The sequence below is a fragment of the Sinocyclocheilus grahami genome, unplaced genomic scaffold, assembly GCF_001515645.1.
Source record: "Sinocyclocheilus grahami isolate Dianchi unplaced genomic scaffold, SAMN03320097.WGS_v1.1 scaffold95.1, whole genome shotgun sequence".
Lineage (NCBI taxonomy): Eukaryota > Metazoa > Chordata > Actinopteri > Cypriniformes > Cyprinidae > Sinocyclocheilus > Sinocyclocheilus grahami.
In genome coordinates, this window is record NW_015505274.1 from 1,210,253 (window position 1) to 1,229,438 (window position 19,186).

At 35.4% G+C, this 19,186-nt stretch overlaps 1 protein-coding gene across 1 annotated transcript in view; it reads left to right on the plus strand.

The window, feature by feature from the left end:
- Window positions 1–105: 105 nt before the first annotated feature.
- The window catches only part of LOC107587713 (centriolin-like), a 36,173-nt gene continuing 17,092 nt past the window's right edge, over window positions 106–19,186 (plus strand). The window contains exons 1-21 of the mRNA XM_016275595.1: window positions 106–974; window positions 1,756–1,886; window positions 1,998–2,128; window positions 2,315–2,456; window positions 2,938–3,124; window positions 3,205–3,398; window positions 5,378–5,497; window positions 6,750–6,939; window positions 7,295–7,404; window positions 7,521–7,715; window positions 10,989–11,142; window positions 11,280–11,500; window positions 11,597–11,773; window positions 12,451–12,585; window positions 12,824–12,969; window positions 13,078–13,261; window positions 13,407–13,565; window positions 17,468–17,621; window positions 17,759–17,979; window positions 18,076–18,252; window positions 18,930–19,064. Coding sequence (XP_016131081.1) covers window positions 830–974; window positions 1,756–1,886; window positions 1,998–2,128; window positions 2,315–2,456; window positions 2,938–3,124; window positions 3,205–3,398; window positions 5,378–5,497; window positions 6,750–6,939; window positions 7,295–7,404; window positions 7,521–7,715; window positions 10,989–11,142; window positions 11,280–11,500; window positions 11,597–11,773; window positions 12,451–12,585; window positions 12,824–12,969; window positions 13,078–13,261; window positions 13,407–13,565; window positions 17,468–17,621; window positions 17,759–17,979; window positions 18,076–18,252; window positions 18,930–19,064 — 3,408 coding nt within the window. The 5' untranslated portion in view covers window positions 106–829. The remainder of the gene's footprint in view (window positions 975–1,755; window positions 1,887–1,997; window positions 2,129–2,314; window positions 2,457–2,937; window positions 3,125–3,204; window positions 3,399–5,377; window positions 5,498–6,749; window positions 6,940–7,294; window positions 7,405–7,520; window positions 7,716–10,988; window positions 11,143–11,279; window positions 11,501–11,596; window positions 11,774–12,450; window positions 12,586–12,823; window positions 12,970–13,077; window positions 13,262–13,406; window positions 13,566–17,467; window positions 17,622–17,758; window positions 17,980–18,075; window positions 18,253–18,929; window positions 19,065–19,186) is intronic.

Sequence of the window (19,186 nt, forward strand, 5' to 3'; positions counted from 1 at the left end):
AACAGAAACTTTTAAATAAATTTTTTTTTTTAAGTACCTCAAAATATGTGATTATTTTTGCCATTCTTATCAACCCCATACATATGCAACATTGAACAAAAAAGCATTAGGCTACATGCAATTTGCCTCAAAGCTGAATTATTGTCATATGAAACGAACATTTTGCGTTGCTTACTGACAAACAGACGTTTAGGAAAGTCTTTATTGTTATTTATGTATGTACATGCAGTTATTAGCCTATATTATTTTTCTAAACACTGTGAAAACATATTACGGTTGTTTGCGTGTGAAGTCTGCTTTGAGGGCACGGGACTCTTATTTTGAAATAACTGCAGCTGCGTCACATGACCCAAACATCACCGCGAATCCTTTTGAGTTCATGCTGGAGAATCAGACCACAAGAGAATGAAAGCTCAGTTTAAACCTTGATAAATAATGAGACCTGGGACACGAGAGAAACACAACAGGCCTGTATCCGCTTTGACAGTTTCTCTAAGAAGGAAGCATAATAAGCTGACGGTCGCTGGATGATCGCAAGGGATCCTAATCGGTCGCTATGGAAACTGGGCTAACAAAACTTGTCCAGTCTTTGTGAAACATTGAATGAACATGCTGTTGAATGTAAAACTGCTTATTCGTATATATTACACCATTTTAGTTATTAGGTGACTTTAGTTGTTTGCGTTTTGTCAGATTTGGTCTGCATTGTAATTTTAACATAACGTAAAATAAACTGCTGGCAGTTACGTTACGTACGTTACGTAAAGTCGCGATGGTTTAGGATGAGCATTGTATTCGCTGACATCAGATAATATCCCATGAGAATAAAATGAAAAGAGGGGTTCAAATGCCCAAACGGTCACCAACAGCGGGATCCAAATGTTCCAAGAGCCTCCAGAGCAAAACTGTGTCCCCCAACGCCATCTCATGGTCGGAGACTGAGGATGGAGGTCGAGATGATCCCAGTGATGATGGTAAATCAGTTGTTGCTTAGATGTACAGTACAGGAGCCACTCTTATCTGATCTGCCTTTTCAGGTCAGTTTTGAAGTATTAAAGTCATTTCTCCAAATTCATTCAAGAAGTGGAGGTTTCTTCAACTTTGGGTACTTTTAATGTCCCAGCCTAGGGGTTGATCTTTATGGAAACTTACCGATTTCACCATGCCTTCATTATTTCTGGTACTTTTCAGGTTCCTTTTCTGTATAGATTTCCTTGTTTTGCCCTTGTCTCAGAGTCAGACCCATACTTTTAATCTCAAACTATGGAACTCCCATCATTCAAATTTCTTGTTTAAAAGAAGAGTTTAATATTGCGGGAAAATATCCTCGTTTTGTTCAATTATTATGATTTTCGTCCTAACAAACAGTTTTGGCCCTAGTGAAGTTTCATTAATAGTTAGTCTAACTTACTTGTTTGCCAAAGAGACAAACAACAGTGTCTGTAAAAAGCTTGAGATCAAACATGTGATGTGAAAAATGTACTTAAATACCATTAGTGAACAAAATATTTTTTATAGTATTTTTGCTTTATTGGAGTATTTTCCAATAAAGCTGAAGTGTTTATTGATATATATATATATATATCATTGTGTCATTCGTGATGTGAAAAATGTACTTAAATACCATTAGTGAACAAAATATTTTTTATAGTATTTTTGCTTTATTGGAGTATTTTCCAATAAAGCTGAAGTGTTTATTGATATATATATATATATGTCATTGTGTCATTCATTTACACAAACATCTACTCATAGACAAAAGACAATATAAGGGGACGAGATACATCACAGAAGACCTGATCAGGAGGTTGACTAAATGTGAAAATTTAGTCCTTGTGCGCACCCTGGATTTGTCTACATCTATGGCAAGTGACAAACAATTTAGGGTAAGATTTCGATATTATTTGATTAATGCTCAGTGTGAGTGGTCAAATTGATATAGTGTCATTCACTTTTGCATTGATTTGACTTCTGTGTGTGTTGTGTGTGTGTTTTAGTATATTGAAAATTTGGATAAGTGTGAGCGCTTGCAGGTTCTCAACCTCAGTAACAACAGGATTGAGAGAATTGAAAAACTAGAGAAACTATGTCAGTTACGGGAACTCCTCCTTTCCAGTAACAGGATACAGTAAGAATGTTACATTTGTCTGCTTAACAAGAAACATTCCCTTACAAAAAAAATTGTGGTAGTATGCTACATTTAAATAAATAAATAAAATAAAAATGTCCATAGTAGAATAAAAGATAGAATGGTATAATGTTCGAAAGGCCTATACAAGTTTTTAAATATAATTTATGTTTCATTTATCTGCAGAAAAGTTGAAGGTTTAGAGCACATGACAAATCTTCAGGTTGTGAATTTGGCCTTCAACAACATTGAACATCTTCCAGTTTGGATGGCAAAGAAGCTCAGATCTCTTCATACTATAAATCTACAGAGCAACAAGATATTCTCAGTGGGTACAATTTATCTGAGCTTTTCTGTCTCAGCGTTTGCTTATATTTGTTAATCATGTGTTTAAAACAGCCAATCAACAAAAAAGTCCTCAAATGGGTAGTTCACCCAAAAATGAAAAAGAAAATGTGTTTTTCTCACCCTCATATTGTTGCAAACCTGTATAACCTTCTTCCTTCTGTGGAACATAAAAAAATATATTTTGGAGAAAAAAAAAAGTCTCAACATTTTTCTTCAATGGATGTCAAGAGGCACCAAAACTGTTTGGTTACCAACAATCTTCAAAATATCTTCTTTTGTGTTCGACAGAAGAAAGTAAGTCATACAGGATTGGAGGTGAGTAAATAATGACCGCATTTTCAGTTTTGGATGAACTGTTCCTTTAATGTCATATATTTCACATTAAAAGTAAATCACTGATGTTCAATTTTTGTTCATACACATTTATGCTACTTGCAACATTCTCTACCTTTGTGACCTAGCTTCATGAGATAACTAAACTGAAGCCCCTGAAGAACCTGACATGTCTGACATTAGCAGAAAACCCCATCTCCAGCCTGCCCCATTATCACCTCTTCCTAATCTTCCATCTGAGGTCACTGGAAATATTGGATGGACAAACAATCAGTCCACAGGAAAGAGAGCGAGCACATCAGCGCTTTCACATGGGTACGCCATCTCATCTTCCACATTTATTTTATCTTCATATGTGCTGTTATAATCTGAAACCTTTTGTGCTGTCCTTATAGAGGAAGTAGAGCGTTTGGAGCAAGAGCTGGAGTTGAGAACTGAAGAGATTGCACAACTTCAGAGAGAGCGGACCACAGCACTGGAAGAACTAGAGCGGCAGGAAACGCTCAATCAAAACCTGAGGCAACAGTATCAGGAGCAACAGCGGAGCCGTGAGGAACTCCGGAGAGAACTGGACACCAAATCTGATCTGGTGGGTGATGAGTCTTCACTGTCATCAACTCCAGTGAGAATAGAGTTGATCATTCTGTCCTCACACGCATAATTGTAATATCACATGTAAACAATAGTTTAATTTCAGAGCATTTCCTTAAGAAGCACCACTAACAAAACCTCAAAATGAAATATTGTACTTTTATTTTTTAATTATATATTTTCCTAAGGCAAGATACTACAGGGGAACCATTACTTTTTACATACGCTGGTCAGTTTTGAGATTTTGGGCTGTTTTGCCTCCATGACATGAGTTCTTTCAGACTAGTGGAAAGAAAAATTACAATTACAATACATTTCTTTAAAGGCTGTTTTCTCCTGCATTATTTTTTTTCTCCTGCATTGAGCCAAAAAGTCCCACTTCAAAGTACTTACATGTACCAGACTTTCCCTTTTTATTTATTTTTTTACAGAGAGCTTTATTCGAATGTAAATCACACTTATTTATATAAAAAAATTTTCATAAAAAATAGTTTTTTTTTTCTGTCTGTTACAGTATTTTTCTGATTTATGAAAACGTGAGAAGAGGTGTCTAAAACCTCTGTGAAACCTTCTACTGTAATATGTCAACAAAATGAAACAGGAATTTTGTCTTTATCAAATGTTTAGATTTCTATTCTGGAAATGTATGCAAATTAATATGCTTATTTAATTAGATAATGACTCAGTTGTATATTCACATAACATTCCAAAATAGTTGTAATAAAAAAAATGTAAAAAAAATTGTCTTAACATACTGTGATTAATCAACTGAGGAAGTATGGTGATATCTATAAGTTAAAATAGTATCCCTGTTCACTTGCGGTGTCTTGCCTTACATTGTCCTGATGCTGTTATGCACAGTTCATCACTGTATATTTATCCAAAGTAATAAAATATTCTCTTAATTCTTAATCAGAATTTAATAACTTGCCCTATATCTGAAACATCCTGACTTGTGATGGAAATAATGTTAGTGCAAATAATGACATGTTGACTTTAATCTTTAATTTCCTTATTGCAAACTCAAAATGCACTCATAGTGAGCACAGATATTCATTTTTCAAAATTCCCTTTTCCTGTCTTTTCTAGACAATTTCCTGTTCAGCTCTCTCTTCTTACTCCATGCTTTTGTCACCTGCTCTAAAGGTACTTTGTGAACAGTGTTGAAAATTGTTTTGTGTGTGTGTGTGTGTTTCCATCTGTTTAACTGAACAGAACATCTCTGAGAGTTTGCATTTGGAAAAAGAGAACAGAAACTGTTTCAACTATTAGAACATTAATTTTATGCTAATTGCTTCACTGCACTGCACAGAATATTTATTTATTTATTTGTTTGTTTGTTTTTAATTTAAAACAATTTTCAAATTAGATGACAGACATATACTAAGAGGCAGCATTTATTTGACCAAAAATACAGTAAAACAGGAATATTGTGAAATATAACTAAAAATAAAAATATATATATTCTATCTGAATATGTTGTAAAATGTAATTAATTCCTTTAATGGCAAAGCTACATTTTCTATCCTTTAAACTTTTCTTTTCCCTGTTGAGTTGATGTATCTTTCACTCCTGTGCTTTTACGTAAACTCTTTGCATGCCTCTTCTCTTCATTCCTGCTTCAATCTCAGCCTCCACATCAAGCTCCTTTGCTGGATTCTCTCTGTCAGGTATTCACATGTGCCCCACCAATCACTGTATGATGTCAACATTATGTTCTCCTGTCCTCTCAGGTGTTCGCTTTAGAGAGCGATGTGTGAACGGTATGGTATTGCTATGTTCTTCAGCATGTTTCTGAGGTTTCTGCATGTATGCATTCTATGTTAATGGAAATATCATTCATTGCTCTGTGTATTTCCATGAGTGTAAAAGTTTTGTAGAACATGTATCCGTAAAGGTTGTAGTGAAGTGTGGCTGATGTGTTTTCTGGTGGTATGTAAAGTGTTGTGTTTAAATAAGCTCTCTCTTATTACACAGCTGAAGCAGAAAACAGTGGAGTTGACCCGGGCCTGTCAGAAACACTATGAGCTTGAGCAGGAGTTGGCTTTCCACAAAATTGATGCCAAGTTTGAACCTCTTCCATTTTATCCAGATCCTGTATGTATTTGTTTTGGTTTATTAATATCTAGAAATTTGGATAGATAAAAATAGATCATTCATTGTGAGATATATATATATAATGTTTTTTTTTCCTTTTTTTTTTTAATTGGTCTCTAAATTTATGCTACTATTCCAAAGTTTAGGGTTGAAGTCTCTTATGCTCACCAAGGCTGCATTTATTTGATCAAAAATACAGTAAAAACAGTAATATTGTGAAATATTATTAAAATGTAAAATACAGTATAATAGTGAGCTATATAATAGATTTCTATTTAAAAATATTTTAAATGTAATTTATTTCTGATGCTGAATTTTCAGCATCATTACTCCAGTCTTCAGTGTCACATGATCCTTAAGAAATCATTCTAATATTCTGATTTGCTGCTCAAGAAACATTTCTGATTATTATCATATATAAATCTTACCAACCTCAAACTTTTGAACGGTAGTGCATCTTGTCTTTTTTCATTCAAAATGTAGTGTATGAAGTTTTAATTAATTTAGTTAAAGCTTTTAAGCAAAGAAAACCTTTTTTTTTTTTTTATAATAATAATAGGATTATTAGTCATTGTGAGGTTTTAACAGGGTGTTACATTCTGATTCATTCATAGGTGACGTTTCATATTTGATCTTTGATGATTTTGATGAATTCTGCAATACAAAAGCTCCAAATGACTTCAGTCCTAATAACAACAATATATTTTATATATTAGTGGATTTCTTTATAGACAATTATCTGAGAATGACCATTGAAGAACTATATCACACAATGCTGATTTGTGTATGGTAGGGTTATATTGTTTTTTTTATGAAGATTATTCTCATTGTTGCTCAGGAGGTGGAGGTAGAGAACCTTTCTAGCGAGAGGCTTTTTACCAACCTCAAACGGTAGTGCATCCTGTCTTTTTTCATTCAAAATGTAGTGTATGAAGTTTTAATTAATTTAGTTAAAGCTTTTAAGCAAAGAAAACTTTATTGGTCATTGTGAGGTTTTAACAGGGTGTTACATTCTGATTCATTCATAGGTGACGTTTCATATTTGATCTTTGATGATTTTGATGAATTCTGCAATACAAAAGCTCCAAATGACTTCAGTCCTAATAACAACAATATATTTTATATATTAGTGGATTTCTTTATAGACAATTATCTGAGAATGACCATTGAAGAACTATATCACACAATGCTGATTTGTGTATGGTAGGGTTATATTGTTTTTTTTATGAAGATTATTCTCATTGTTGCTCAGGAGGTGGAGGTAGAGAACCTTTCTAGCGAGAGTCCATACATAGGAAAGTCTCGTCAGAAAAGGAACATCACATTCCCATTGGAGACGGATAGCATGGGTGCACAAAACCAGCAGAAGGCCTCCTCAGCGGACCTGACTGAGACAGACGGCCCAGGAGAACATGACATGTCCAGACATGCTCAGCTTAGAGGTACACTGTGTTCTCACATTATATTAAAAGCTCTAAATTGTTAAGTGAAATAACATTTGTATGTTACACATGCTGTTCCATTTTTACTCGTAACAATTTGTTGTTTTTTGTCTTATTATCTGCACTGCTGCTCAGGTTTGGGTCTACGTTGCATAGAATCACCTTGCTTGTGCATACTGTATATACAGTAAAATACCTTCAAATAAAACTGAAATGACTGTTGATGACCTAATTTCTTGATTCTGTACAGTAACCCCACAAATAAATAAATAAATCCATCCATATGGCATCTGCAAATGAACAATGGAGGACATTTTCCCTTTTTATAGGGCCACTGTTTGTGTTTTGTTTTTAGCTGAGGAGCGATTACAGCAGTTACATAAAGAAATTGAGGCAAAAGAACGGCAGATCTTTAAAGCCAGTGAAGAGCTCCGGCAGCTAGAGGAGACAGCTTCACAGAGACGGGTGAGATGTTCCCCTTTAAACATCTTCTGTGAATGACTTTTTGAAAACTTGATGGCAGCAATATGTCCATATTCAGATTCATTTTTGAATTACTTAGTTTGTTGATTTGCACATAGATCTGTGAGGCTGAGAAGGAGCAGCTCAGGCAGGAGCTTCAGAGGAGGATACAGAGGCTGGGAGAGATGAGAGGAGAGATGGAGGCTATGGAGAAGCAGCTGGACAGGCTGAATGCTGAGAGGATTCAAGCCCAGGATGAAATGGACCAGCTACAAAATCTACTGCACAGCCTGGATCCCAGTGACCCCAGACATGTCAGTAACACTCATGTCTGCACAACCTCATGAAAATAATCCTCTTGAGGATTATTATTTTGCGTAACACTGGCAAAAAGACACCAATTGTTCAATAAATAAATGTTTTATAATAATAATAATTGCAAAAAAAAATTCTTAGTAATGCAATTTATTAGCCTTAACTGAACATTGTAAAACATCCTGTTAAATTTACAGTATAAAAAGCTGCGGTCGCTAGAAATTCACTGTAAAAAATATTTTATTTTATAGTTCATCAATGTACAGTATCATGATTCATGAACTGATATAATGTTAATAAATCTGCTTTGTACTGTAAACAGTTTAGATAAAACACCCCAACTATTTTCATGGCCCTTTTTAAAACAATGGCTAATTAACTTACACAAAGACAAATGGCAGCAGGGTATAAATGCAAATACATGAATAACATTAATTAAACAAAATAAAATATGTTCAGACATTAATACTTTTATTCAGCAAGGATGCATTAAATTGATCAAAAGTGATGGTACAGACTTTCACCTTGTCACAAAATATTTATTTTTATATACGTTGCATAATATTATTGTTGTTACTATATTTTGTACTTAAATAAATGCAGCCTTGGTGAGCATAAGAGAGTTTAAATTTATTTAAACATTAAATAACCTTAAGAACCCCAAGCTTTTTATTGGTAGTGTAAATGTCAAGACTATTTATAATATAGAATTTTTTTTATTGATGTAATTCATACTTTTTTGCTTGCAAAAGACATTTTAAAGATCGCATGTATGTAAATCTAATACAGTATATGGTGAGAAATATTAGTAACAACAATTAACAGGTTTTACTGTAGCATTTTTCCATTTCTGTTAAAATTACTAATTGTTTTAAAGTGTAGGCTGTTTACGGTTGCCAGACAACTTTAAAGAATTAAAATAGAATTGAACTAATGTACAATTACACATTGTCTATATTTGCTATTTCACCAATGTAAAATCTTATTGATAAATATGCTTAGAACAAATATTGCATTGTACGGTTAATGCTTTGAAATAAATTCACGTTGAAACATGTGACCCTGGAGCACAAAACCAGTCTTAAGTCGCTGGGGTATATTTGTAGCAATAGCCAAAAAAAAATATTGTACGTGTCAAAATTATCAATTTTTCTTTTATGCCAAAAAGCATTAGGATATAAAGTAAAGATCATGTTCCATGAAGATATTTTGTAAATGTCCTACCGTAAATATATCAAAACTTAATTTTTGATTAGTAATGTGCATTGCTAAGAACTTCATTTGGACATCTTTAAAGGTGATTTTCTCAATATTTAGATTTTTTTGCACCCTCAGATTCCAGATTTTCAAATAGTTATATCTCGGCCAAATATTGTCCTTTCCTAACAAACCATACATTAATGGAAATCTTATGTATTCAAAAATTTGACCCTTATGACTGGTTTAGGGTCACATATTAATAGATATAGGCAAGAACCTGTGCCCTACAGAAATAACATATTTACATATTACATATTTCTGCAACATGTTACTGTTTACACCCATGCGTGATCACTCTTAAAGGTTCGCGCTATGCCTTCGGCAACATCTGCAAATGCCACAAAAAATAATTTCCATGAGTATAAAATGGTTTATTGTCTGTGTATGTTGTGTTTTTGCCGTAAGCCTCAGAACTATTCAGATGTTAGATCCTTAGTTTATTTATGTTTTATAACAACAAAGTGCATGTCTTCCAGTTTTCTGTTAAAGAAAATGTTTGGCATACAAACAGTGTAGGACAAAATGAGTGCAAAACAACTGATGTGTTGTGGAACCTCCCTAACAACAAAGGTGTATAATAAGATTAGGTTCTCTACGGAATTAATCATCACTAACCCATGATGCTCAGCAACGACTTGCAGGCATATAAAATGAGGCTCTTGTCTCTTTAAGAAAGAAGAGAGAACTTCTGTCCTGGGAAATCTGTTGATGCTGTGGGTGGAGCCTACTCCCACCAGACACAGACACTGATTGGCTGAGGCTGCCGAAAGTTTCCTGTGTTGATTCAAAGAGAGTTGAGAGGAGGGTGGAAAGAGTGCAGAGATAGAGGAGGAGGGGGCTGCTTTTAGAGATAGTTGGAGTCCATGGAAGAAAAGCTATGAATTTTAGCGTAACAGAGCTAAAAGAGACAGGAAATGTTCTCTTTCTGCACAAGGAGCCCCTGTTACTCCTCGTGGGGCAGCAACAGGAGAAAAATGGACATATAGAGACAGAAAGCGAAGAGATGGGAGCCACACCGCTGTAGTAAGTACCCCACTGGGGTTTAGGAGGGGCTCATGGGAGGTTGCGGTCATACTGTTGTAATTTGGGGCTTGTAATGTTGTTTGTAGAAGTGATTATTGGTGTCTAACATCATTGAACATTATTTCGTTTTTTAAAGTTGATCCTTTACGTTATAATGTTTCATGAATGTTGTATATTTTCAGTGTTTATAACAGGAAATTGCAAAGGCATTATGTCATCAGAGTTTGCTGGCTTGCATATTTTATGACAGCCGTGGACAAAAACAAGGCACAGTATTAAATCAGTACACCACTAGATAAATCTGAGTACATTTGTACTCTTTAATTATAGATAGTGTTGGATTTAAGTTTTAAAGCAAACTTTCCTGTGAACAAGGCATTGTTTAAAATAATGTTTAATTAAAATGTAACATTTTCACTTTGAGATAATATATATTGGGAGGGAAGAGGAAGTCAATGGTTGAGAAGTAACAAATGCACCCAATTCGCATACTGTTTTGTTTACTATTTTGGGTGGATAGAACACTGTAAAAAATACATTTTCAAAGTTGTGAGTAAAATTACAACAACAACAAAAGACTATAGTGTAAATAAAACAAAGCGATTGTTGTAGAAGAAAATACTATCCAAATGTATGTCCACTTAAAATTTCACTTTAAATTCAATATGTTACTTGCAGTTGGGTTGCAATAAATCTTAAATTATTTAAATGTAGTTATAATAACAGTCTCAATAAAAATAAAACCCACTAAAAATAAAGATAATAATATTAAACAATAATAAAATAATAAAACAACAATAATAAAAGACGCTATTAAACTGACATTATATTTTTGAATTTATTTATTTTTATTACAACAAAAGTAGATACATATCAGCTTAGTTTGGAGAATATTGTATTCGAAAAAGTGGTGCCTTGGAGACACAAACCAGCAGAATTGATCATGTAATTGCACTCTAACCCAACTCTCTCTGCCATCACTCCTGCAGGACCACGTGAAGGCTCAGCTGTCCAAGAAGACGCAGCTGCTGGCCATCATGAGCAGAAAGCACCAGGAACTGGAGAGCAGGCTGGATGACATGATCACACGCATCCACAAGGAGACACAGGAGATCAAAGAATTAGAGCAACAGCTTACTGATGGTGAGGACCTTTTTTGAAATGTTGTTTTTAACCTTCATTAGATAAAGGTAGCATTTGATCTGTTGTAATTTTATGGATGAATACAATATTTAAAAAATCATCAAATAAGCTAAAAGAAACCATCTCCACTCTTTCAGGTCAGATCGCTGCTAATGAAGCACTCAAGCGTGACCTGGAGGGCATCATCTCAGGTCTCCAGGAGTATCTGCAGGGGGTGAAGGACCAAGCACGAAGAGCCCAGTTAGATTGCAGTCGTCTGCAGAGAGAGAAAGATGCTCTGCAACGCTTCCTGTGTGAGAAGGAGCTGCAGTGCACACAGCTGGAGAAAGAAGCTCTGAGTGCTAAAAGCGCACAGGAGGTTGGAGTCTGTTTCTGACATAACAGAGCAACATTTTTAATACACCACTCTGTAATAAGTCAAATCAGCATGATCACATTGTTTGTTGTGTTATAGGAGCTTCAGTTTCAACAGCAGGTGTTGGAGGATCTGAGGAAGGAGAATGAAGAGCTGAAACAGGCTCAGGGGCAGGTCAGTGAATATGAGGCAGAGCTGGAAACACAACTACAGGAGAGAGATACTGAGGCCACACAACTGAAGGAGGAGCTGGGCAGACTGCGTCAACTCAGTCAAGTAAGAAATGGGTTCATAGATTTGTTTTTCATATTTGTGCATAATATAATGCCTTTTTTGTAAAGGCATAGTTCACCTGAAAATAAAAATTCTACTCAAGTTTCTCCAAACTTTTTTACATTTCACAAAATGTTAGGTTGTATATTCACATAGGCCATTTCCATTCAAATAGATTAGACTGTGACTAGTGCCTGTCAAGCTCCATAAAGGAATGACTCTCAGAACGACTCGTGCAATATATTTCAAAGATTCTTTATATGTCCTTATCCATCTTTTCTTAAAATATCCTTCAACAACAAGCTGAAATTTCCATCACTGTTCACTGAAAATCTTGTCTTCGGATCTTTTCACATTCTTTCATGTGTATTATGAGAAAACATCAGTTTGCATTCATTTTGGAAAAACAGCTTGCTCATTAAACGTACACTACCATTCAAAATCTTAGATTCTTATGCTCACCATAGCTGATAAAAATTGATTAAAAATACTGTAAAACAGTAATATTGTGAAATATTATTACAATTTAAAACAACTGTTTTCTTCTTCAGCCATTACTCCAGTCTTCAGTGTCATGTGATCCTTCAGTAATCATTCTAATATGCTGATTTGGTGCTTAAGAAACATTTTACAAAACAGCCTTTTAAATTTTAACATTGAAGTGGCTTCCACATTTACAGATGGAGCACTCTGCACTGCAGGCGGAGCTGCAGAAAGAAAGACAGGCAAAAGAGAACGCTTTGGCACAGATGCAGATGGCTGCCGACAGAGAGCTTGAGAACACAGAGCTTCTGCAACAGGTCAACACTCTTCAGGTGTGTTACTGCACAACAGACCTCATACCAGAATAATAAAGCTCAGTCAGACTTTTTCTTCTATTGGAAAGAGAGGATTCTTGGAAAGACCAAAGGATGCACGATTTTCACCTCAAACCCTTCTCAGAGCCTGTAAAAGCATGTGTTGTACATTCTGATGCTTGTTGATGTATGAGAATCATTCAACCTCCAGTATGACTCACATCTTTGAATTGCTGGCTGAAAATGGCTTTCACAGGAGGAAAGAGACAGTCTTAAGGAGAAGGTGGATGCTCTTCAGGGTGATTTGGAGCAGGTTAGGGAGGAGCTTCTTTGCACAGAAAGTGTGGCTAAACGTTTAGGAGAGCTGAGAAGAAGCATAGCTACAGGACAAGAGGAACTAAGGTATTATAGATTCTTATTGGATATTTAAGCAAATTATAATAGGTGGACTGTGGCTACAGATGTGTCCATCAGATGGTGACATGTCTTTATTATCCTGTCCTGTTGCAGCTTTAAAGACCTTGGGGAGCCAATGAACAAGAAATTCATGGAGCTACAACAGGAGGTGCATCGTGTGGTATCTGCTGCTCAGAGCGATAGAGACGAGGCCCAGCGCTGTCAGGACAGACTTGCTGGAGAGATGAGTTCGCTCAAAGAGAGACTCAGGAAGTACCAAGAAAGATACCAGGCTCAGGTGAGCTGATGTTGTGGAATTCAAGTAATCATTATTTTAAATAGACTTTTCAGTTACATTGCCATTTCTAAAGTTCAGATGCTCACATATTGCAGTATAATGTCTTAGTATGAAGAGATGCTGATCTCCCTTTATTTTATTCCAGCAGGCAGCAGAGAGACGGGGTGAGGAGGCGGAGCTCCATAGATTGAGGAAGGAGCTGGAAGATGCTCAAGAGCAGCAGCACTTGATGCTGCAGCGTTTAGAGGAGACAGAAATGGACAGGGACCGTCTTCTTGCTGAATTAGAAGAACAAGATAAACAGGTGCCAGAATGAGAGTGATTGTTATTTTTATTTATTATGTATTATAATTAGCCCAGGATGAAATGGACCAGCTACAAAATCTACTGCACAGCCTGGATCCCAGTGACCCCAGACATGTCAGTAACACTCATGTCTGCACAACCTCATGAAAATAATCCTCTTGAGGATTATTATTTTGCGTAACACTGGCAAAAAGACACCAATTGTTCAATAAATAAATGTTTTATAATAATAATAATTGCAAAAAAAAAATTCTTAGTAATGCAATTTATTAGCGTTAACTGAACATTGTAAAACATCCTGTTAAATTTACAGTATAAAAAGCTGCGGTCGCTAGAAATTCACTGTAAAAAATATTTTATTTTATAGTTCATCAATGTACAGTATCATGATTCATGAACTGATATAATGTTAATAAATCTGCTTTGTACTGTAAACAGTTTAGATAAAACACCCCAACTATTTTCATGGCCCTTTTTAAAACAATGGCTAATTAACTTACACAAAGACAAATGGCAGCAGGGTATAAATGCAAATACATGAATAACATTAATTAAACAAAATAAAATATGTTCAGACATTAATACTTTTATTCAGCAAGGATGCATTAAATTGATCAAAAGTGATGGTACAGACTTTCACCTTGTCACAAAATATTTATTTTTATATACGTTGCATAATATTATTGTTGTTACTATATTTTGTACTTAAATAAATGCAGCCTTGGTGAGCATAAGAGAGTTTAAATTTATTTAAACATTAAATAACCTTAAGAACCCCAAGCTTTTTATTGGTAGTGTAAATGTCAAGACTATTTATAATATAGAATTTTTTTTATTGATGTAATTCATACTTTTTTGCTTGCAAAAGACATTTTAAAGATCGCATGTATGTAAATCTAATACAGTATATGGTGAGAAATATTAGTAACAACAATTAACAGGTTTTACTGTAGCATTTTTCCATTTCTGTTAAAATTACTAATTGTTTTAAAGTGTAGGCTGTTTACGGTTGCCAGACAACTTTAAAGAATTAAAATAGAATTGAACTAATGTACAATTACACATTGTCTATATTTGCTATTTCACCAATGTAAAATCTTATTGATAAATATGCTTAGAACAAATATTGCATTGTACGGTTAATGCTTTGAAATAAATTCACGTTGAAACATGTGACCCTGGAGCACAAAACCAGTCTTAAGTCGCTGGGGTATATTTGTAGCAATAGCCAAAAAAAAATATTGTACGTGTCAAAATTATCAATTTTTCTTTTATGCCAAAAAGCATTAGGATATAAAGTAAAGATCATGTTCCATGAAGATATTTTGTAAATGTCCTACCGTAAATATATCAAAACTTAATTTTTGATTAGTAATGTGCATTGCTAAGAACTTCATTTGGACATCTTTAAAGGTGATTTTCTCAATATTTAGATTTTTTTGCACCCTCAGATTCCAGATTTTCAAATAGTTATATCTTGGCCAAATATTGTCCTTTCCTAACAAACCATACATTAATGGAAATCTTATGTATTCAAAAATTTGACCCTTATGACTGGTTTAGGGTCACATATTAATAGATATAGGCAAGAACCTGTGCCCTACAGAAATAACATATTTACATATTACATATTTCTGCAACATGTTACTGTTTACACCCATGCGTGATCACTCTTAAAGGTTCGCGCTATGCCTTCGGCAACATCTGCAAATGCCACAAAAAAATAATTTCCATGAGTATAAAATGGTTTATTGTCTGTGTATGTTGTGTTTTTGCCGTAAGCCTCAGAACTATTCAGATGTTAGATCCTTAGTTTATTTATGTTTTATAACAACAAAGTGCATGTCTTCCAGTTTTCTGTTAAAGAAAATGTTTGGCATACAAACAGTGTAGGACAAAATGAGTGCAAAACAACTGATGTGTTGTGGAACCTCCCTAACAACAAAGGTGTATAATAAGATTAGGTTCTCTACGGAATTAATCATCACTAACCCATGATGCTCAGCAACGACTTGCAGGCATATAAAATGAGGCTCTTGTCTCTTTAAGAAAGAAGAGAGAACTTCTGTCCTGGGAAATCTGTTGATGCTGTGGGTGGAGCCTACTCCCACCAGACACAGACACTGATTGGCTGAGGCTGCCGAAAGTTTCCTGTGTTGATTCAAAGAGAGTTGAGAGGAGGGTGGAAAGAGTGCAGAGATAGAGGAGGAGGGGGCTGCTTTTAGAGATAGTTGGTAATTTCCATGAGTATAAAATGGTTTATTGTCTGTGTATGTTGTGTTTTTGCCGTAAGCCTCAGAACTATTCAGATGTTAGATCCTTAGTTTATTTATGTTTTATAACAACAAAGTGCATGTCTTCCAGTTTTCTGTTAAAGAAAATGTTTGGCATACAAACAGTGTAGGACAAAATGTGTGCAAAACAACTGATGTGTTGTGGAACCTCCCTAACAACAAAGGTGTATAATAAGATTAGGTTCTCTACGGAATTAATCATCACTAACCCATGATGCTCAGCAACGACTTGCAGGCATATAAAATGAGGCTCTTGTCTCTTTAAGAAAGAAGAGAGAACTTCTGTCCTGGGAAATCTGTTGATGCTGTGGGTGGAGCCTACTCCCACCAGACACAGACACTGATTGGCTGAGGCTGCCGAAAGTTTCCTGTGTTGATTCAAAGAGAGTTGAGAGGAGGGTGGAAAGAGTGCAGAGATAGAGGAGGAGGGGGCTGCTTTTAGAGATAGTTGGAGTCCATGGAAGAAAAGCTATGAATTTTAGCGTAACAGAGCTAAAAGAGACAGGAAATGTTCTCTTTCTGCACAAGGAGCCCCTGTTACTCCTCGTGGGGCAGCAACAGGAGAAAAATGGACATATAGAGACAGAAAGCGAAGAGATGGGAGCCACACCGCTGTAGTAAGTACCCCACTGGGGTTTAGGAGGGGCTCATGGGAGGTTGCGGTCATACTGTTGTAATTTGGGGCTTGTAATGTTGTTTGTAGAAGTGATTATTGGTGTCTAACATCATTGAACATTATTTCGTTTTTTAAAGTTGATCCTTTACGTTATAATGTTTCATGAATGTTGTATATTTTCAGTGTTTATAACAGGAAATTGCAAAGGCATTATGTCATCAGAGTTTGCTGGCTTGCATATTTTATGACAGCCGTGGACAAAAACAAGGCACAGTATTAAATCAGTACACCACTAGATAAATCTGAGTACATTTGTACTCTTTAATTATAGATAGTGTTGGATTTAAGTTTTAAAGCAAACTTTCCTGTGAACAAGGCATTGTTTAAAATAATGTTTAATTAAAATGTAACATTTTCACTTTGAGATAATATATATTGGGAGGGAAGAGGAAGTCAATGGTTGAGAAGTAACAAATGCACCCAATTCGCATACTGTTTTGTTTACTATTTTGGGTGGATAGAACACTGTAAAAAATACATTTTCAAAGTTGTGAGTAAAATTACAACAACAACAAAAGACTATAGTGTAAATAAAACAAAGCGATTGTTGTAGAAGAAAATACTATCCAAATGTATGTCCACTTAAAATTTCACTTTAAATTCAATATGTTACTTGCAGTTGGGTTGCAATAAATCTTAAATTATTTAAATGTAGTTATAATAACAGTCTCAATAAAAATAAAACCCACTAAAAATAAAGATAATAATATTAAACAATAATAAAATAATAAAACAACAATAATAAAAGACGCTATTAAACTGACATTATATTTTTGAATTTATTTATTTTTATTACAACAAAAGTAGATACATATCAGCTTAGTTTGGAGAATATTGTATTCGAAAAAGTGGTGCCTTGGAGACACAAACCAGCAGAATTGATCATGTAATTGCACTCTAACCCAACTCTCTCTGCCATCACTCCTGCAGGACCACGTGAAGGCTCAGCTGTCCAAGAAGACGCAGCTGCTGGCCATCATGAGCAGAAAGCACCAGGAACTGGAGAGCAGGCTGGATGACATGATCACACGCATCCACAAGGAGACACAGGAGATCAAAGAATTAGAGCAACAGCTTACTGATGGTGAGGACCTTTTTTGAAATGTTGTTTTTAACCTTCATTAGATAAAGGTAGCATTTGATCTGTTGTAATTTTATGGATGAATACAATATTTAAAAAATCATCAAATAAGCTAAAAGAAACCATCTCCACTCTTTCAGGTCAGATCGCTGCTAATGAAGCACTCAAGCGTGACCTGGAGGGCATCATCTCAGGTCTCCAGGAGTATCTGCAGGGGGTGAAGGACCAAGCACGAAGAGCCCAGTTAGATTGCAGTCGTCTGCAGAGAGAGAAAGATGCTCTGCAACGCTTCCTGTGTGAGAAGGAGCTGCAGTGCACACAGCTGGAGAAAGAAGCTCTGAGTGCTAAAAGCGCACAGGAGGTTGGAGTCTGTTTCTGACATAACAGAGCAACATTTTTAATACACCACTCTGTAATAAGTCAAATCAGCATGATCACATTGTTTGTTGTGTTATAGGAGCTTCAGTTTCAACAGCAGGTGTTGGAGGATCTGAGGAAGGAGAATGAAGAGCTGAAACAGGCTCAGGGGCAGGTCAGTGAATATGAGGCAGAGCTGGAAACACAACTACAGGAGAGAGATACTGAGGCCACACAACTGAAGGAGGAGCTGGGCAGACTGCGTCAACTCAGTCAAGTAAGAAATGGGTTCATAGATTTGTTTTTCATATTTGTGCATAATATAATGCCTTTTTTGTAAAGGCATAGTTCACCTGAAAATAAAAATTCTACTCAAGTTTCTCCAAACTTTTTTACATTTCACAAAATGTTAGGTTGTATATTCACATAGGCCATTTCCATTCAAATAGATTAGACTGTGACTAGTGCCTGTCAAGCTCCATAAAGGAATGACTCTCAGAACGACTCGTGCAATATATTTCAAAGATTCTTTATATGTCCTTATCCATCTTTTCTTAAAATATCCTTCAACAACAAGCTGAAATTTCCATCACTGTTCACTGAAAATCTTGTCTTCGGATCTTTTCACATTCTTTCATGTGTATTATGAGAAAACATCAGTTTGCATTCATTTTGGAAAAACAGCTTGCTCATTAAACGTACACTACCATTCAAAATCTTAGATTCTTATGCTCACCATAGCTGATAAAAATTGATTAAAAATACTGTAAAACAGTAATATTGTGAAATATTATTACAATTTAAAACAACTGTTTTCTTCTTCAGCCATTACTCCAGTCTTCAGTGTCATGTGATCCTTCAGTAATCATTCTAATATGCTGATTTGGTGCTTAAGAAACATTTTACAAAACAGCCTTTTAAATTTTAACATTGAAGTGGCTTCCACATTTACAGATGGAGCACTCTGCACTGCAGGCGGAGCTGCAGAAAGAAAGACAGGCAAAAGAGAACGCTTTGGCACAGATGCAGATGGCTGCCGACAGAGAGCTTGAGAACACAGAGCTTCTGCAACAGGTCAACACTCTTCAGGTGTGTTACTGCACAACAGACCTCATACCAGAATAATAAAGCTCAGTCAGACTTTTTCTTCTATTGGAAAGAGAAGATTCTTGGAAAGACCAAAGGATGCGCGATTTTCGCCTCAAACCCTT